This window comes from Tympanuchus pallidicinctus, unplaced genomic scaffold (genome assembly GCF_026119805.1).
Source record: "Tympanuchus pallidicinctus isolate F22 unplaced genomic scaffold, pur_lepc_1.0 scaffold8, whole genome shotgun sequence".
In the NCBI taxonomy this organism is placed as follows: Eukaryota; Metazoa; Chordata; class Aves; order Galliformes; family Phasianidae; genus Tympanuchus; species Tympanuchus pallidicinctus.
In genome coordinates this window covers 28,930,063-28,950,562 of record NW_026294802.1, presented here as the reverse complement: position 1 = coordinate 28,950,562, position 20,500 = coordinate 28,930,063, and the positions used below count along the sequence as shown (strand labels likewise).

The window sequence follows — 20,500 nt, the reverse complement described above, 5'->3', positions numbered from 1 at the left end:
AATTTTCTTGATCTGCCTTTTTAATGTTTGAAACTTTTTTCTCATGGAAACAATTAAGAGGAGTTTAAGAGTACTATTCACAAGGTCATTCAAAATAACTGCTTTCAAAGAGATAAATATGCAAAGGCATCATGAAAATTTTAGTGAATATACTGCAGCTTCATGATGCAACCAGAATGTCAGGGTCTGAACATTGTGAGAGTTATGATGCCTATAAAGCTCTCAGAATGATAATGTTCTTATGAAGGGCTATTTGCTTAATTCCATACTTGAACAACTAGTTCATATAAGTCTGTCTCAGAGACATCTTCAAGGAGTGACTGCATTTAGATCCTTTTTTGGCCTGGAGCTGAGCTCCAGTTACAACTTCATTTGGCTTAATATCACTTGGGGAGATTAAATGATTAGCTTTTCCATTCCTCAGACATGTAACAAATCCTAAAAGAAAATTTGAAGGGCAACCAGCAAACTAAGTTTTAGCCCTGCAACCTTGCTTGCCCCCCAAAAAGTCAAACCTGCTTTTGTGACTATTGTATCAAGCCAAATTCCTTTCAGATGCCCCAAATGGTATTTAATCTTGCCTAAATTCTTGAAGTTCTTTATTGTGTGGTTGCTTTCTAGGAAGGCTTTACAAACAGTAAGCATACAACTTCTTCATTCACCACTGGGGTAGCATTTTTTTTTATTCCTTGACCATCTTAAAGGCCATCGCTTTGATTTGCTTTTGTTTGGAGACGTGTCTAAGAAAATGTCCAAGAGCCACTTTTTCCCACTTTATCTGGTCAGGGTAGAAAGCTGATTGTGAGTTCCTTATGTGATATTGAGGATCCTTAAAACATGTGAACCCTGCTTGCTTTCTTCCTGGATTCAGTATGGTGTTAGGGTACAGTTCACGTGAAAATCTTATTTCTTGAAAAAGAGCAGATTTCCTAGTTTTCCTTTCTAGCTAAAACTTACACCAGACATCTGCAGAATTCAGTTATGCGAGTAGCTGTGCATATAAGTACTCAGTTGTTCAAAGCCAGTGCTTTTTGCAGTTAGTTACGGTTGGGAAATAGGCCTTTATTTTTTTTTGCATGCTTCCTGTTCTTTAGTGCCTACATAGAGACCACAGTTGACAGCACTGTCCTGCCTAAGTTAGAAGAACAAAAAAGCGAGGGAAGTTGGCACTGCTCCTGTTTCTCAAAGGCTTGTCTCTTTAAGGGTAGCCAGCCTTCAAAGCAATGTAAATTTCCATTAAAATACTCTCCTTAAGAGAAGTGGGAAGGTAGGGATTCAAATAACTTATTTGGTTTATTTAGTTTGAATAAGTTTGTAATGATTTGTATCTGGTTGTTGGGTAATTCTATGGGTGCTTCTTAGGATCCTCTGTCCAATCTTGTTTTTGCTTACCTATGGCTCAGTAGCTATTATACCATCTTCTTTTCTATTGGTACCTTCCTGAGTACATCCGTTTCTCAGGACTGATAGCTTTAGAATGAAGGAGTATTACCGAAATGTCAGGTTAGTGTAATCTGGCAACTATTCTTGAGGAGCTACTCTCAGCTCCTGTCTTGATAGTGCAGGTGGCTTCTTAATTTACATGCTCTTCACCAGTAACTTCCTTCCTCTTCCCCACCCCCCAGTTGTGGTGGGAGGAGAAAGAAAACATGTGAAATGCAAGGGAAAGACTCTATAAGGAGAAGCTGTTTATGGTTCATATATGTTTCAGAGAATCTAGAGGAGAAAAAAAATCAGGCATAGATGGCCATCAGTCCACCAGGAGATTGAGTTTCTGTTTCAGGTTTTATAGTGTGCATAGCTTTTAACAGTGGAACATTTTACGTTAGTGTCTTACATGAGGCTTAATGGCTTATGTTATTTCGAATGCCATCAGGGTAACTGAATGATTGGGTATTTCATGGCTTAAATCTCCTCTTTCATACTTCATCTTCCATCTTCTTCCTCTACTCCCATCACTTGTGATAAATGAGTCAATAGGAAACCATGTCAGCACTAGATGGAGCTGAACATAGTATTAATTCTGGAAGAAAGTGTTGATTCTGTCTGAAAAAGAAAGTAAAAGTAGGAACCAGGTCTCAAATGCAAGCAGTTAGTACAACACGAGGTACAGAAGGATGAGTTTGAGCTCGAGTACAGTCAGGGCTGACTGGTCAGGAATCACTGGAAAATCAAGTTCAGGCAGCACTGGTGTCCTAGTTCAGGTGGCTGAGCATGATTGTAGCCAACAGCAAGCTGACCACTGGAAAATGAAGTGCTAAGATTTTCTTGCACAGAATAGCATGGCAGACCAACAGCTTCTTGCTCTGTAATCTGGTACTTTGTTAGCTGAGGAGGCAAAGCTCTGTAGCCAGAAAAAAACTTCTTTTGTTATGAAAGCTCTTCTTTTATTAGAAGTTAATAGAAAGGTGAAGTGACATCAGGGCTGCTCTTCAGAGCCTGTGAAGTGGTACAGCTAAGTGGAAGTGGATGATGCTGCTTCTGCTTCATGCGGTGCTCCAGAGATGTCCGTGTTAATCTTAAAGTGTACTGGGGAGTAGGTTGTATTGTGTTTTGCTCCAAGAAGTTATGGCTGGACTAACAGTAAAGCAGTGCAGGAATGTCCAGTTACCTCTGTGCTGTACAGGGGCCGTGGGTGCGTATAACTGAAGCATTATTGTGTGCTTTTGGTAGTCAAGCAGTAGTTGTGCAAGTGGCAGACAGGTTGTCATGGGGAAGGGGAAGTTAGCACTTTGTTTGTTCATTGCTTGAATTTGGAGAAAAGGTCAGAGAAACATTTGTTGAGCATGCTGCAGACGTTGACACATGTACAGAGATGTTAAAGCTTTTTGCTTAGGTATTTTGTGGATGAAGAGGATTGGCTGACCAAGCTGTGATCGCATGTATGTGCTTCAATTACGTACCGCACTAAAAGTAGTGAAACCAGCTCCTGAGTCTTGTAAAGCAGCTGGATACATAGGACTGAGCTTCCAAACCTGGCTGCCAGAAGAAGCCCTGGCTTGCATTAAACTCTGCTGGAAGTCACCAATGACTCAAACCAGTCAGTAAAACAGATATTTGGTATGTGCTGCTTAAGTTCTGTTACTTCTGAATTACTGTCAGCCTTTGTTACTGATGTTTCTACTTTTAGTTGCTAACTTCAGACTGAATACTGAGAAATTCTGCTCAAACCATTCTTTGCAAGACAGCGAAATTGCTGCAGTTCACTCAGATTACAGTGCTGGGATTTCCCCTACACCCACTGTGTCTTATGTCATTCCAGTGACACCTTTCCAAAAATAAAGGCATAAATGAATGTTTGTTTTAAGGCAGTGACAGGTAAAGTAATTGCAGACTTAATTTGTCAGGAGTTTGAAAGGTGCTTTTCATTAATTAGAGATGATACCTTTTATAGAATCATAGGATGGCCTGGGTTGAAAAGGACCACAATGATTATCCAGTTACACACCCGCTGCTATGCACAGGGTCGCCAACCACCAGACCAGGCTGCCCAGAGCAACGTCCAGCCTGGTCTTGAATGCCTCTGGGGATGGGGCATCTACAACCTCCTTGGGCAACCTGTTCCTGGTGTTTGCAGTGAGGCTTGGTACATATGGCTTGGTAGGTCTTATGGAACATCTCCAAGGGTGCAAAATAGATTATAAACATGGTGTGAATGGTTTGGTATAGGAAGAGTGCTTTCAAAGGGTAGAATGAGAAGTTGTTCTGTTAGGTATGAGAGTGTTGCTGTTGAGCAGTCTGTCCTGCCTTGCCTCTGCCCCTGAACTTTTCTTCCATGGCAGGGGGAAGTATGAAGGCAAGTAACTAACTCAGCCTGTTGAGTGCTGGAGTGTGTGCAGGGAAGGAGCAGAGAGCTTCTTTCTGAGGCAGTGGGAGCAGTTCTCTTAACTCAGCTGCTTGCAGGGCTGTCAGAGGGATCTTCAATTGAGCAGTGAGACCCAAAGCCAGGCCCCAGCATCTGTGTTGGTTCTGCAGGTTAGTTCTCAGTGAAGGTAAGTAAGCAAACACAGCAGACAGCCATAGGCAGGCACACAGCCAGCGTGGAACTCCTGGCCTGCTGGAGAGGAATGGTCTCAAAGGTGTTTCGATTGCCTCAAGATAGTTTTAAACCACAGCCATTGTAACTGCTTTAGGTATCTAGCAGAACATTAATCAGGTCTCAGATTTAAGCACGTGGTTTTCATGTAGATGTTTTTGTTGTTTTTTTGTGTGTTTGATTTGGTTTTTGTATTTTTTCAAACTATTGGGACCCTGCTGTTCTTTTCTGAAAAATGCCTGCTTCCTGGGAAGAGATAGGCTTAATTTTCTTACACAAGTCTCTCTGCAAATAATTTAGCTTTTAAACGTTTCAGAATGAGAAAATTCACACTTACCTCCTCTTGGATAATTATTTCTTACTAATGGTAACTGTTAGCTCTGCTATAACAGGGTTTACTCAATTTTCCTTTTATGACAGAACTCTAATGTGATAGAGAATGTGCTATTTAGCTGAAGGTTTGCAGCATTTTATTTTATTGCAGCTTCATTAAGAGTTGGTGGTTTGACTATGACCATTGTATATTTAAAAATCATGAAGCCTTTTTATCAAACATAGTGAAGTGTATTGCAATGTCATGATTGTGCGTTCTGGATATAGAACAAACTTTGAGTGAACCAATAGAAACTTTGCCTGAGATTTGTATTGTGGTTTATGAGGAATAAAAAGATGCTGTTCCTGATAGAAATTTCCCATCCAGCATTTGAGCCAGCACTGATGATGTCAATGGTACACTGCAGTTCTTCAGAGGAAAGTGGAGATGTTGTTTCGTGCATGTCAGCTTATATGAGTAAAATCACTTACACGTGTGTGCGTATGAAATTACAAGAACTTGTGCAGCATGACATAAATTTGGGGGGTTGGATGAGGAAGGGATATGTAATAGTGTAATAGCTCTGAAATTTAAGAAATGTTTTTAGAAGGTCTGTGTCAATTCCATAGGTAATGAATGTTCTCTGCAGTAATAGAGCAATGGCAGCAGCAGTTTACCTGATAAATTCAGTGCTGTGAATGTGTTTGTAAAACTGCAGTTTCCTCAGGCATCTGAGTGAATCTGGGATATAATGATTCAGGTCTGTTGCTGCAAGGTGCATAGTGCAGAAAACTTCTGTGAGTGAAAGAAAGATCTTGAGAACCCTGTGAAATACTTCAGTGCTTGTTGTGACTATTGCAGGGAGGTCCTGTGGCTTGGTTCCTCTAGAAGACCTTGTGTGTGCTTGTGTGATGAATACTTATCACTGACTGGGGTGCTGTGACAGAATTCGTTTAACTGTCAATAGGAGCAAATTAATTTCTACACTTAATTCTTCCTTTCTGCAAATAAAGGATGAAAACTTCTACATCTTAAAGTCCTGTTAAAAAGAAAAACTTAGAGATACTCTTTTGTGTAGTGCAAGGAAAGTAGTATTGAGGACTACTGTCCTTAAGTGTCCATAGTTTCCTTATTGTGCAATAACTGAACGACATCCTGCTTATAATGGTATCTAATAGCTTATATTGGTATTTAACTGCTTGTGCCTTACACATTTGAGAGAACAGTGTCTGTAGTAATGCTAAAGTAGCAGTCCTGATGAACAAAGCTGGTAAATGATTTGTTGTGTGTTTTAGGTATTGAGGGCAATTTCTCTCTTGCACCATGCGTGAATACAAGCTGGTGGTTCTTGGTTCTGGAGGTGTTGGAAAGTCTGCTCTGGTAAGTATTGTGAGACAGTTAAAGCATATTTCCAGATCTTCATCTTTCTCTGACTCTCTCTATTAACCCCTATTACTTTCATGTGAATAAGCACAAATAAACATAAGTAACGGCTGCTGAGGGTTCCTGGTTACAATAAGTACACTCTTTGCAGTGTGCTTGCCAGTGCTTTCTTGGTGTATTCAACTCCATTGGTGCAGTTTGCATGCTGTTATTTCTGGATGAGTTTGGTTGTTGGTGCTTGGTCAGACCTTTGCATATCCTACGCAGTGAAATGTGTAGCTGCTGCAGTATGGAGGTCTCTGGCTTCACTACCAGCCTGGCCATTGGTCTGTGGGAAATGAAGCTCTTTTGGGAGGCCAGCAGGGTGAACTGGCTTGCGTGTGCCTGGCTTTGCTAACTTCTGTCTGTACAAAGTTCTTTGGGGTACTGTTTGTAATATTCCACAGTAGTCTCTAAAGCACTAATTTATTTTAAGTGCAGATACTTCTATCCATTTGTCTAACGTGTTTTCAACACCTTTGCTAGCAAATAAGTGAACAGCTATAGCAGGTAGGTGACCGCACACCAAGGAGCTTGTGCATTTCAGTTAATACAGAGAAGTTACAGTCATATCAACCTACACTAGCACTAAAGAAGTTCACAGAACAAGATCTTCTCAGCCCACCTGAGAACTTCACATCTTTCCACTTAATTGTGTACAAATTGTGTACATTATCAGAAAGTAAGATCTAAACACTTGTAGTTTTAAGTGCAGAGAAATTATTCTTTTACAGAGGAGTTCCTAAAGGAAGACCTACTTGACAAATCATTTTAGATTGTGAAATAACATTTCCCTTCACTTCACAGTTCTTATTTTACCGTAGCATTTCTGGATTTGAACATGTCTGTTCTGAATTGGCCAGTCTTAAAGTTCCACTCAGGCTAAAATTGTCCTACATGCTAGGTATACAAGAATATCTTAGTCTATGTAAAGCTAGTAAATACTGGCGTTTGTTTTTTGAGTAATTCCTTGCAGGTGAGCAATGAAAGATGCAGTAGTTCTGAATACAAATGTAGAAGCCATTCAGCTGTACAGTATCCTCTTCAACTAATAATGATTCCAAGAGTTAGACAAACCTTTAATCAATGCTTATGCTCTGAGTGACAGTGGCTAGAAGAAGGTGTAGTATTACTTTACCTGACAATATTTAATCACATAAGAAAATACCTCTAACTTCCTGTCATTTCACTTAATTTATACTTGTCTGTTGCTTAGTTTGCTTTCCAAAATGCAATAAATAACTGACTATACACATAGAATGGTAGTTTTTAACTTTTTGTATGCACTGTGCATTGTACAAGAAGGATCTTAGAAGAACTTTTGTGTTGCAGACTGTACAGTTTGTTCAAGGAATATTTGTTGAAAAATACGATCCTACGATAGAAGACTCCTACAGAAAGGTAAGTGTAAAAACTCTTATGCTTAAGAAGCTTTAATGCTTCAGGCTGCTGTAGATGTTGTGAAGCATTAGAGCTTTTACTTTAAAAAGGGTGTGCTTGATAATGTCACATACTATCTGCTAACTAAAGTTTGAAATGTAAAGATGCTTTTAAAAAGTATGCCTAAAAGGAGTAATGCAAGGCTAGCTTTTTAATGTTTAAGCCTAATACCTACTAGCTAGTCAGGAAAAAGTGGTAATTTTATTGTTGGAATTAGGAACACTGAAACACTTAAAAAAAAAAAAAAAAAAAAAATTATACGTAAATATATAATTTCATGCTTACTAATATGCTACCACTTTTATTTTTTTAATTATTTTCCTGTATGAGTTTACATGGATATGTGTGCACAACTACATTCTGAGTTAGGATCTGCAAGTAGACTTTGACCTGGATTCCAGAGTTTTCAAACTTCTTTGCTACTAAGAAAACGTGCTAAACCCAAATTCAGACTCACCTTCAGAATGCAGGCAGCAATGTACTACATTCCTAACGGTTTCACTGATCTGCTTGATATGGTTCCATTAACTGGGTTGTTGTTTTATTAATAAGTTGACACAAACGTATCATAAATAAACAAACAGTGACCTGTTAGTTTCTCTTCTCATCCTCAGCATGACAGGCTGAAAGGTCTGACTTGGCGTGCATCGTCTTGAATTCTCCACATTGCTCGTTTTTCACTGAGACCATGATTAATATTCTCAGCTAAGACAGTTCACATCTGGATTACTGACAAAAGAGTTAACTGTTTAATGAAGCAGATCAGTGTCAGTTTCTTAATGTTGTTCATTTTTTAGCTGAATTACTTTCCAAATGTGTTGATTCTCTGATGTAGCTCACCCATGGGGGGCCATAGAAATACTGGTGTTATGCGAGGAAGGCAAGATGCACAAACCATGGGTAGGAATGGACTGAGCAGAGCCTCCTGTTTCAGCTCTAGGGCAGTATTGATAGTGGAACAGAGACTGCGTTAGCAGCCTTTGCAGTGTGGAGTTATTGGAGTTTGTTCTGAACAGAAGAGGAATTAGCAAAACAATAATTTCACACTTGTTTTCTTTGACCTCACAGAAATCTAGCTCTGTCTGAAAGCCCATATGCTCAGAGCTTTTTCAGCATGCAGAAGTCTTATTAAAGAGACAGTGCTAGCAAAATAAAAACCCAAAAATGTAGCAATGTTGGTTTTTTTTTTATGTTAGATGAGCAGGAATTGTGGAATCATAATGTTCAGGGAGTCTGACCCAGCAAAAGCTTGCAACAAGTGACTCTGAAAATATGCACAAGCTGTATTAAAGCGAAATGTTTCCTTTGTTATATATTCCCAGTCTTCATGTCACATCAAATTTGTGATGTTTTCTGGATGAATTTGTCTACAGGCTGTTTCCATGGAGGCTGGAGAAGTTATCACAAGAAAATTCATTTCAGTTTTGCTCCTCAAACAGAGGAATATGTCTGTATTCTTTTCAAATCAGTTAGATGAAGTCTTGCTTAAGTGTGGATGACACTTCATGATGTTATTTTCCTCACTCCAGTTAGTGTTCTAACCTGCTTCATGGGTAGTTTTAAAATACATTTATTGTGCAGTTACAATTCTGTATTGCTAATGTGAAATTTAAAGTATTTGAAGTTGAGAGGATGTGGCTTGAAGTATTTTTGTCTGAGCAGAAATGAAGAGAGCATGAATAGAATAAGTGAGCATGAAGTCTTAAAAGTCAGTCTTGATCTACTCCCCAAATATTTCTTCGTGAAGAGAATAGATGGTGCTTAATTAGCTGACTTTCTTTGTCAGCAGTCTGTGCTGAAATAGTGACTGTTGAAGAAATTTTCCATCCCTGGGGAACATGAGAGAAGTGTGAGATGAGTGGAAATAACTTTTTCCTCCTCTAGTTCTAATCTACTTACAAAAGAAAAGCTTAAAGTTAACCCTGAATTTTGTGCGCAGATGCAAAGAAAAAAAATGTGGGCAACCAGCCTGAAACAGTTTGAGGGCACTTTTATGTCCTGCTGCCCTCACAGCCCCTTTTGTTTGGTTTTTTTTTTTTTTTTTTTATTTGAGACTGACAGAGGAACTCTGAGAAGGATGTGGAAATTGATCTTACACTTTTTTACACAAAATTGATTTTACACTTATGTAGTTTTTTTTTAAAGTTGGTTCAGTTTCTTAATTAGTGCCTCTAAAGGCTTAATTTTGTGAAAGTATACTTAGTGGCTTGCTTTGTGTATTGTATGCTGTATACCTCTTATTCTCTTAGTGATTTCAATCGCAGTTGAATGAGCATTAGTGTGCTAATTCAGATTTGAAACATTCACCTGTTCTTTCACTCTGTGAATGATATTTGGAACAAATAGGAATCAGTTGTGCTAGTTGCTGATATTGCAAATTCAGCAACCTTCCTTTTTAATAATCAAAAATTCCTAATCACTTTGCAGAGTGGTACTTGGCTGCTGAAGCTGCTTTTGAAAATGTCACTGGGGCTCTTTAGAAGGCCATTTCCTGCTGGTTTCGGAGTGTACATGCATATAAACTTCTTAAGCAACTGTTGCTTTATGCATTATGAATCTGTTTATAAAGTCACACAATTGTAGTAGTTTTAAAGAGAAGAGTTGCAAGAGGAAGCATTCTAATCACTTCTATTTCTCTTGACAGCAAGTTGAAGTAGATGCGCAACAGTGTATGCTTGAAATCTTAGATACTGCAGGAACGGTAAGTAAAACCAGTTCTCCCAAGTTCTGTACAGTGTTAAAGCTTTCAAAAACTATAAGGAGTTTAGTGTAAATGATGACAGGTTTCCTTCCTCGTTTGCAAAAGAGTAACCGCGGTCAATGTGGATGTAAGTTGTTCTTCAACAGAAGTTTTGTTCTTAATGCTAGAGAGTTGCAACAGAAAACAAATTGCAAGTTTCCTGTGATCTAATGTTCTGTAATAGGAGAAATATCAGTCTGAACGCTTTTAAAAGTGATTCTGCTGCTGTTTTAAATTTACAGTGCCTGGAGACAAATTTATGCCCAGTGTGGTTACTTGGTTTTGATTTCTGTTGCTGTAAAAATACGTACTTTCTTCTTCTCTCATTTCTCTGTTGTGCCTGAGACGGACTCCTGACATGAGGGTAGGAATAGTGTCTCTTTAGTCAGCTTATGGAGACTCAAAGCATAGGGTTTATGCTTACCCTTTGCGTGCTACTCATGTTTTTTTACTGTCTTGTTCCAAAATACACTGAAACCAGTCATTTTTCTCATTGATTCCAGTGAACGTCCCTTGGAGTATAGTATGTGTTTTTTGAACTCTAATAGCAATCAGATCCCATAATCGTCTATTTAAACTGCAAAGCAGAGTATGGTTGTGTAAAACTACAGAAAGACTGAGTGGATACTCCCTTGTAATAGGTTGTGCTTTTCATCTCACGTGTAGTATTTGGTACAGATGTAGAAGAAAAACTTATATATGAAAATACAGGCTTCTTGGGTACAAATATGCAAAAACTCAGTGTGTGTTTAGTATGTGGATATTTGGTATCCCCTATAAGCCTAAAACTGACATCACCACTTCAGCTGCAGATTTATTACCTAAATATCTTGTGTCATTTTGAAAACAACGTCACTGTTTTGCATTAGTGCTTGCCTCTAATCACAGAAGTGGAGATATAGTAAGATCTTGATTAACGTGTTCCAGGCATCCAACCACAAAAGGGGTGGACTTATAAAAGAAATCAGAAGTTTGGAGAAGTTGCATATAAAATTAAGTCCCACTCCTCCTAAAAAAAAAATAAATAAATAAAAAATAAAAATAAAAAATTACTGGATTTTAAAGCTGAAGACATGCAAACAGACAGAACTTTGAAATGTTTCCATTATTTAGCCTCATAAATCCTATTACACTTAGTTACGCTCCACTAGGAAGAGCTGCGTGACGTGGAATAGTTAGATTGGAATACAGTTGTAGTTTGTGATCATGTACTTTCAATTGATAAACTAGCTCCTGGACTTGATGAGTGACTGATGAATCACAAGATAGCTAAGTCACCAAGGTGAGTAAGGCAAATGCTGTTCCAGTCATACTAGTGAGAGCTCTCAATCAGGGACAAGCCCTAATGCTGCTGCTGTGTTATGCACTGTTTTCACCAAAGTCTACAAAACGTGACAAGTCTATTGAGCATCTCTATCCTCTATTCAGTCTCCTTGAAAATGAAAGAAGGATTTTACATAGGAAGTGTCTGGTGTATAAAACGGAGATTGACTGGGGATGCAGTTACTTTGCATTGTATTTCGAAAAACAAACAGGAGACAGGAAAGAGCTGAAATAGAAAGGATCCAGGAGGAATGCAACATCTGTAATCTACAGTGTACTTGTTCTCTCTTTTCAAATTATTTCAGTTTCTGTGATGACTTTTTTTTGTCAGTGCTATAGCCTTTGGCAGTATCTAGATATTGTACAAACAGCCTATATAATGTTCCAGGCTTGGGATTTGTTTAGAAGTGGCTTAACTTACTTTAGTGCATACAATAAAACAGTAAAATACTAGTTTAAAAAGGGGAGAGCACAAATGCATCATACTTGTAAAACATTTGTAACCTGAAGTATGTGGCAGTTTGTATAAAGAAAGTGCAAATTTAATGCAAGCTCTGTACCTTTTTTTTAATTACAGGAACAGTTTACAGCAATGAGAGACCTATACATGAAAAACGGACAAGGTTTTGCATTAGTATATTCCATCACAGCACAGTCTACGTTTAATGATTTACAGGATCTAAGAGAACAGATTCTTCGAGTCAAAGACACTGATGATGTAAGCATCTCTCTAAATGCTAAAGTCTTCTGCAGTTCTCATTGCAGTGTTGTAGTGTTTACACTTTGGTCAGATAGGTTTCATGCTTTAGGTAAGAAACAAATCAACCAGCAGATGCATAGTAAAGAAATGCAACTCTTGAGGCAGAGCAGGCAACACATAACTTGTCATGTACTCCATAAAGAGAATTGTTTAATTTCTACCTTTCAGATGCTTAACTTGAAACTATACATAACTTTATTCTCTAGGGCTGCAGCAACATATCTAAAGCAACTGTATTTTTACTTCCATTACTACACAACAAAGTTTAAAAAAGCCTACAGTGTTTCTCACTGCTTGTGGTATTTTGAAAACAAAATTAAATTTTTCCAGAAGACTGTATTGAAAGCTTCAAACTTGTGTGTTCTGTAGCTTTACATTTTGTACATTCTTGTGAGCACGTTTGGTCAGACTGTTTCCACACAATTTCAGCATGCAGCCCTTAGCATTATTAACATATAAAGTGAAGCTAAAACAAATCTATAACTGATTAAAAAATCTTAACCTTGGTAGAAAGGGACTAACTTTTCCATTAATAAAAGGAAAGGTATTTCAAATTTCAAACATTATAAAGCCATTATAAACATTTCAAACATTATAAAACTATTTTTATCAGAAATACCTTGCATGCTGAGGCACTAGGCAGAGGAGGGGAATAAGATCTTATTTAATCTGCTGGTGGAATCTGTGATCCCTTTCTTCAAATATCTGTGCTTCAGCTCTTGGCAGACATAACATATTTTTCAATTTCATAGAAGCTTACTGTGACTCTTAGAAAGCACTTTGCAATTTATTAAACCTGTCTTGCCTATATTCAGTGTATTTTATCTCAAAGTGATTTACTATCCATTATCACAAGCGTATCTTGAGAAAGCAGAATTTAACTTTCACACACCTCTTCTTTCCAAAACCTAAAAACTGCCTTTTTATTTAAGTATTAATGTTGTACAGAGTTGAACTAAAATCAAAATAATTCTCAGGATATTCAAAACCTTAATTTCTGAGGTACATTCATTCTGGTTAGCATAAGCCTTCCTTGGTTGTATCATATGGAATTGTATTGCTTAAAGTTCCTCTCAATCTTCAAATACATGCCAAGGATTTTTGAACATGTTGAAGTCTTGCAGCTGAGTCATCAATAGACTTTTTGATGCCTTTAATTTTAACAGTTGATGTCTATGCATGTGAAAGTAAAATCCCATTAAGAACACTTAGTACATGTAAAATTTACTTAATTAGTGGTTTGTATGAATCCAACCATTTGCAACTCCATACGAAATGGCAGACAAGAAAAAATGCAGTCACTTTGAAGCTTCACAGAAGTGTAAGCTTAAGTTTCAGTTATACCAGAACTCAATTATGCTGGCAGTCAGGTATCTTACATTGTGCTTTTCCAAATTGTTAATGATTTCTATGCTGATACTGACTTGTTTTTAGGTGCCTATGATTCTGGTTGGCAATAAGTGTGACTTGGAAGATGAAAGAGTTGTGGGAAAGGAACAAGGTCAGAACCTAGCAAGGCAATGGAATAATTGTGCATTCTTAGAGTCTTCTGCAAAATCAAAGATAAATGTTAATGAGGTAAGGCATGATACCTGTGTGATGGAACGGTGGCAGATAAGAATGAGACAACATTTTGTTAACTAAATGCTACCATACGTCAGGAAAAAATCAAAAATAACATTGATTGTAATGGACAAAAGTATACCCTGTTATTTTGAGAATCTATGATTAATTTATATCAAGGGATACAGTTCACTTTTACTTAAAACTTTCAGTTTTCAGAAGTAGCTGATTGGAGAGGAAAAAATAAATAGATGCTCTGCAAAAAATAAAATAAAACACACAAAAAAACCATCTCTTGTATCTTGCTACTTATTTAGCAGGATCTAGGCATCTGATCAAGCACATGCATTTATGCATTTTTAGGACATGCCATAGTATATGCTTTCTTATTCAGTGGGGGTATATAAGCATAAAGAATCTGATGCAAAAAGCATTTAGAAAAAGACTGTGTTTAATATTTACCTTTCTGGAACAGCTTGAATTTTATTATAAACCCTGCAGTTCATTGTGTCTGCTGGAAAATATTATTGACAGTGTCAGTCAAGTTGAAAGGCCCTCTGTGCAAGACTTGTAATCAAATGAGTGTGGTGATTTTATGCACAGCTGACTTTAAAATGAGTAATGAATATTAAATTAGGATTTTCTGGAAACTACACAGTTGTTCTTAAAAATGTATTTGCTGAACTCTATAGTAAAGTTCTGTGTTTAATAAACTGGAGCTTATTTCCATCAGATACTAAAAGCCCTTGCTGGATAGTTTGCTCCTTTGCAAACAGTGCCCTAAAAAACTGCTAGGAGAGCTTTAGTGTGAGGACTTGATGTGCGAGATGCAGAAATAATTGGCACAATGTCAATTATGAACAAAACAGCTGCTATTTAACTGCAGTGCTTAGATTTGTCTTAAATCAGCTTTTCCACAAAGCTGTAGTCTAATTAGAATTCTAAGGAGACTCAAAGTGTGAGTCTTACGCTTTACCTGTCTAGGAAATATAGTGTTGTAGTTCTGTAGAGGCTGCTGAATTAATTGGAAGTAATGGTGTATGCTAGTTGATCGTGGTGGCATGTTGTTATTTTCAGGTAAATTTGACCCACAGATCAAATATCTTCAGCAAAAGTAGACATACGTTAAGTGTGCAGCTTAGCTTTCCAGCTTCATGATAATTAAATATTAGCAGAGATCTTTGAGTATCTGAGTAAATAAGATTGAAGAGTTGAGGTTGTGAGGGAATCTTAATTCCAGTAACCAACGGACGTTTATATTCACAGATCTTTTATGACCTTGTGCGACAAATTAACAGAAAAACTCCAGTGCCTGGAAAAGCACGCAAAAAGTCATCATGTCAGCTACTTTAATACATAGCTGTACTGTAGCTCTGAGCCAGGTAAACCTTTTTAAAATGTTCAGTTTTGTGTGTTTTGACTTGAAAAAACAAATGAAGCAAGCATACAAGTACACTTGTAGCTTCTATTGTGCAGAACTGCATTAAAAAATTCCTGATATCCTGAAGCTTTTATGATGTTAACTACAAAATTTGTGCAAGATGCACTGTTCATACTGATACATACTGATACATACATACACTATTCATACTGATACAAAAAAGTTTTTTCAAGCTTTAAGGTATTGATGAAACTCCCATTAATGACACTTGTCCTGATACTTCCAACACTTAGCTTTTGGAAAAAGAACTTTTGTTTTTTGGAGGCTGATAAAATATACTGCAAGAGCTCAATTATCAGGAATGCACACTAAAATATTGATGTTTTTAGTATACAAACTACCACTTTAAACTCATCCTCATATTTGCATGGTGTTGCAGGAAAATTCCTTGTTTTCTTTGGACTACACGGATGTATTATAGGCTGTGATATGGTTAGTGGTTGCATTGGGAAAAGGGTGGTGAAGGGATCATTGTAACACTCCAAATATTTGACCTGGAGCTACTGTTATTAAATTAATCTCCCTTGTTTTGACAATTTGCTGATGTTCTGCCTAACTAAAGCTGTGTTTTAAGAACGCTGTTGAAGGCTCATGCAAGTTTCAGCCTGCCTCTTCAGTAAGCTTTTTCAAGAGTTAGTTGTGATATTTATTTTTTTTTCCCTACAACTTGCTCTTGAACAGTTTGTTTCCTCCTCTCCCTCTCCAAGCCCTAGTTTGGGCAGAGGTCTTTCTTGACTGGCAAACCAGGAGGATTCCAGAGGCATTAGCTGAGAGTAACAGATATTATTGCTGCCTTTCCTTAACAGGGCTTTCAAACTAAGAGCTTTGATTCTCCAAATGTGTGAGTGCAATTTCACAGCCATTGGAATTGTCCTAGTGTAAGGAATTAGTACTGCCCATCAAATATTGCTTCCACAGTTCAGTTTGGATTACCATGTGTATCCCAACTCAGTTTTACTTATTGACTTGTTATTGTGCATGTACAGTAGAGGTTATATTAGTAGAGGAAAAGCAATCAGGTTATTTTCTGAGCGTATTCACTAATAACTTTGCTAGTTCCTGCTTCAGTTTTTCTTAACTAGACAGTAATAACTATTTGTCATGGTTTAACTTGTCATTTTGCTGTTACAGGTCTGAAGAACTGTTGCCCAATTCAACAGTGCCAGCATTCCAACTTTATTAAACCTACCAACATCTTAAATGGACTTTCCTGTGGTGGTACCCTTTAAGAAATGGATGAAAGCTACTACATCAGTTTGCACATTCTAATCACTTTCCAGTGTCACGAGAGATTTTTACTTATAAATATTCTAAGTGTATGCAACTGGTAAAACCAGAGCCTACATCCAGTATTACTGATAAGAGACATTGTTCATCCACCAATGTTGTACATGTATGAAAACTGTGTACTGTATACTTCAACAATCCCCACTTTCTATTGGAGAGTACAATAATGTAAATCCTAAAAGCACCACTATTTTAGCATAATAAAAGAAAGTCCAAAGAGCTCCTATATAGACTACTCCAGATAACTTTGCTTCATCGGTATTTGTAGCTTATTGTAACTTTTTTAAAGAAATACAGGATCATCATCATCGTATTGTACAAAAGCGCTTTGATTAACACAACAGCTATATAGTTTTTTAATTTTAGGAGAAACCTGTGGAGACAGTGATCTAGTCTTTAAGAGTCCTTTCAGTATAACGTCTGACTAAAGACATGGCCTTTAATATCTGTTGGGAAGGAAATGTCCAGACTTTTCAACCTTTTATTGTATGTTTCCTTTTCCTTGTTTACATAGGGAACAATGTTTATAGTTGTGTGTACAGTGGGGGTCTACAACAAGAAGTGTATATTTTAAAACGATTTTTTAATGATTTAACAATTTTTTGTAAATCATTTTCGGGCTTCTGCAGCTGTAGATTCTCACTGTGAATTCCCTTGCTTGCTCATGCATAAGTGTATTTGCAATACCAAATATACAGGTTTAGTACTTTTGCCTGTTAGTGATTGTTTTACATGTGTAACGTTTTGGTTGAGATGTTAAATGGTGGAAGAGTACTGTGGATGTGAATGTGGGAAGTAATTTTAATCATGTGTAATTGGTCACAGGGCCTAAGTTGCAGTAATTAACTTTTTGCTGATTTATTTAACAATGCCTTGTTGCTTTGTATGCATTAACGTTTGGGTGTAAAGATTGTGTGTATATCCAACAGGGAGCCACAGTATTTAAATTGACCAACCTAATGTTACAACTGCTTTGAGGTGGCCAAATGTAAACTAAAAGCCTTAATTAAAGTGGTGCAATTTTGTATGACTTAGCATCAGTAGTTCAATAAATTTGGATTGCCATGCAAGGGCTTGCATTACAGTTATATACTACTTGAATGTTTTGTGTTTTGGTAGAGCTAGTAAATATCGATTCTAGACCTCTTGCACAGTGCAGACTCATACATCATATGACGACAAGGAACACTTATTGCTTTGTCTTTGGACAAATACATGCCACAGATACTTCTTGTAATAGCATCACATGTACTAGGGCGGAAGAATTTCTGAGTGAAACTTCATTTACTGCTTTGGACGTGGAATATTTGAAATGCTAATGTAAGACTAGCTCCCTTACTGAAAAGTGTGTTTTCAAAAGTAGACCAGCAGTGACTTTTTTGAGAAACGAAGGATATGTTGCCTGTTCTTTTCCTTCTTTCTAGGAAGAATCTTCTGTTAGAATTAAAGGAAAGAATATATCTTGGGAGAAAACATGATTTTTCTGGACGATTAAACCATATTTGTTTGATTTCAGGGAGATCTGCAGAAGAGCATTCTTGAAGTATTAAGTGTAGTTTTGCAGACTTCACAGTCCAACAGTATTAACAGATGTAAAGTGGAATGCATGGACTATGGATGATCTCCTGATCTTGGCTGTGCTTTTGAAAACTGTCACGCCCAAATACTTGGTACCTCTTTTCTTTTTTCCTCTGGCATGGAATTATCAGAGCTTGTTCTAATTCTTTCCTGCAAAATCAAATCAATTCAGTTTTATCTCAAAATTTCCCAGCCTTAGCTACTTCACTACCCACAGTGAATTTATTAAAGAGGCCATACGATCCATCCTGCTGGTATTTTTGTCAGTCACTGCCATTTTTTAATGAGGTAGTATAGTCTTTCACTGTGCAGAGTTGGAATTAAGACTGAAATTTCTTCCCCTTTACCAGAACATGTGGCTGATCCCCATAAATGTATTGTGGCACACTCTGCCTTCTGATTGGTCCCCAGGGCAGGTTAGATTTGAGCAGTGGGTGCTTTAGTGTTTTTTGTTGTTTGTTTGTTTTCTTATAAGCTTGATACTGATTAGCTTGTCAAGGAGGAAGGTATTTTTCCTCCTTTCACTTCTTTCACATTCAACATCTGCTTGTTCAGTTCATATAATGCTTTTATGTCCCAGTTGACATTATCTCAGCTTTTTAATGTGTTTCTCTTCTGGGCAGCTGTACAGGTGGCAGTAGGTGAGAAGGAGAGAAAATTCTTTGATAACATCAGAGGAGACCTTTGCTTGGTCTCAGTGTCCAACCAAAAAGTACTGATTATAAGGAATGTCAGGCTTTGTACTGAAAGCTCTGTTCTGAAACATTCTTGGTTGCGCTGTGGAGTAGTAAACATACAATGCCTCAGCATTAGAAATAGTCTGTTTTGATCAAGCCACAGGGAAGTTAAAAATTTATAGAAACTCTATGCTTTTCCATTCAAAGACTGCTGAAGAAGTAAAATACACTTTCATTAACACTTAGAACTCAGGCTAGACTTGCAAAATCAATGAATGTTAACCCAGGTGGCAACTAAAAACCATTATTGTTCTCCTTGAAAGCCTTAAAGGAAATGGTGTCCCACTTGTTAAAGGAAGGATGCCTGGCAAAGTGATGCAAGGTGATGGACGTGAAGCATAAGGGGAAAAAGCATGAAATTATTTTCTTCCTACCTAAGTAATTACAGTATACGAAACTGTTCTTGCTGGGGAAGTGAACATCCAGTTCCTCCCAGGAATTGGAACTATGTAAGCATTTAATTCTAGAAAAGAATCCTGTCTGCTGAAGTTTTTTGAGAACTTCTACTTCAGGATAACTGTTTTCTGTACCACACTTAAAAAGTTCACAGATGAACTACTTGTGTAGGGACAGAACACTTCTCTTAAAGCTTTGGATAAAAGCCTGCATAATTCATTTGAGAAAACTAATGCAGTAATTTTCCAAATTCAGTATTAATACGTGTGTATTACTGCCTGTAAAGTTAGCTTATGCTTACAGTGCGCACAAAGGTTGACTGCTTTATTTCCTACTTGTCTGGAATTGGTGTATGTCAGTATTTAAATGTCTGAGCTTTCTATGGGAAAAAGTAATGTTTATGTCCTGAAATACTTAATGAAATTGCACTCTTCCTATTAGGACTTTTCAGTCTACATTTATTTCTTCTAACTTGTTGCTTTTGCCCTTCTTCATTCTCAAATTATTCTGTGAAATGAATGTCTACTCGCCTAAGTTACAGGAATATTTTGAGACTGTAAGATGTTTTCAGAAGCCCAAATGAACGCACTGTAAACTCAAACTACTACTGCTCTTCTGCATAAGAAAAACATAACTTCTGGAAAAGTGTTGTAGAGATAGATGTTAAGTTTGTTTCATAATGTGTACTGATACTGCAATGCTAGAAAGAAGAGGTGGGAACAGAATATTGTTGGAATTTTGATTAAAGCTGTGTTTTTCGCCTGTACTGTTGTAATTAGACTTGCTGTTTCCTCATGGGCAAACACTAAAGATGAGGATTTTCTTTTATAAAATTAAAATTTTGGGTGGATCAAACTTGATGAATATTTCCTGAAGTCTCCTAGGAAGCTTGAAGGGGAGAAATCTTCCCACAATAACAAACTGGTACTAGATAGGCCTTGTCTTAGAAACAACAGAAACTTATTTCTAGTCTTGGAATGTGAGAGTAGTCTGCATACAGGTGTCTGAAGTTCCTATTTTTTAAATTGTAATATGCAGATGCAGCCAAACATCAGCACAGACAGAAAGCTTTGTATCTGCTATTCCAGCAGCATTAAGTTATACTTCACTTTATAGCTGTTCTATTTTGCCTGTGTATGCGGAGAAGAATGAAGGCAAATAAAAAGTTACTCAAATACATCACAAAACGTAGTTGTATGTAGTTCCCTAAGGTAGCTTTAGAAAAGCTTATTTCTGAGTATCAAGCCCTTTAGTCTTTCCTTTGAAAGGCTTATGAACAATTTGAAGATTCTTTAAGCTTAATTTTAATGCTCTGTTCTTTAAAGTAAAACTCTGGAATAATGCTTATTTATCAAACTTTATGTTCTCCTCAGTATGGAAGTATAAGCAAAAATGTTTTGCAGTGTTGTGTTCTCAGTGTTGCAATATCTGGACTTGAAAAATCAGAAGTGTGGGTGCTTTGTC

General features: G+C 37.2%; 1 protein-coding gene across 1 annotated transcript in view; it reads left to right on the top strand.

Annotated features, from left to right (window-relative positions):
- Window positions 1–17,409, top strand: part of RAP1B (RAP1B, member of RAS oncogene family) — a 29,505-nt gene extending 12,096 nt beyond the window's left edge. Inside the window, exons 2-8 of the mRNA XM_052669165.1 lie at window positions 5,645–5,729; window positions 7,104–7,172; window positions 9,856–9,912; window positions 11,852–11,992; window positions 13,469–13,612; window positions 14,864–14,979; window positions 16,170–17,409. Of these exons, the coding sequence (XP_052525125.1) occupies window positions 5,673–5,729; window positions 7,104–7,172; window positions 9,856–9,912; window positions 11,852–11,992; window positions 13,469–13,612; window positions 14,864–14,950 (555 nt within the window). The 5' untranslated portion in view covers window positions 5,645–5,672 and the 3' untranslated portion in view covers window positions 14,951–14,979; window positions 16,170–17,409. The remainder of the gene's footprint in view (window positions 1–5,644; window positions 5,730–7,103; window positions 7,173–9,855; window positions 9,913–11,851; window positions 11,993–13,468; window positions 13,613–14,863; window positions 14,980–16,169) is intronic.
- The last annotated feature ends 3,091 nt before the right edge of the window (window positions 17,410–20,500 follow it).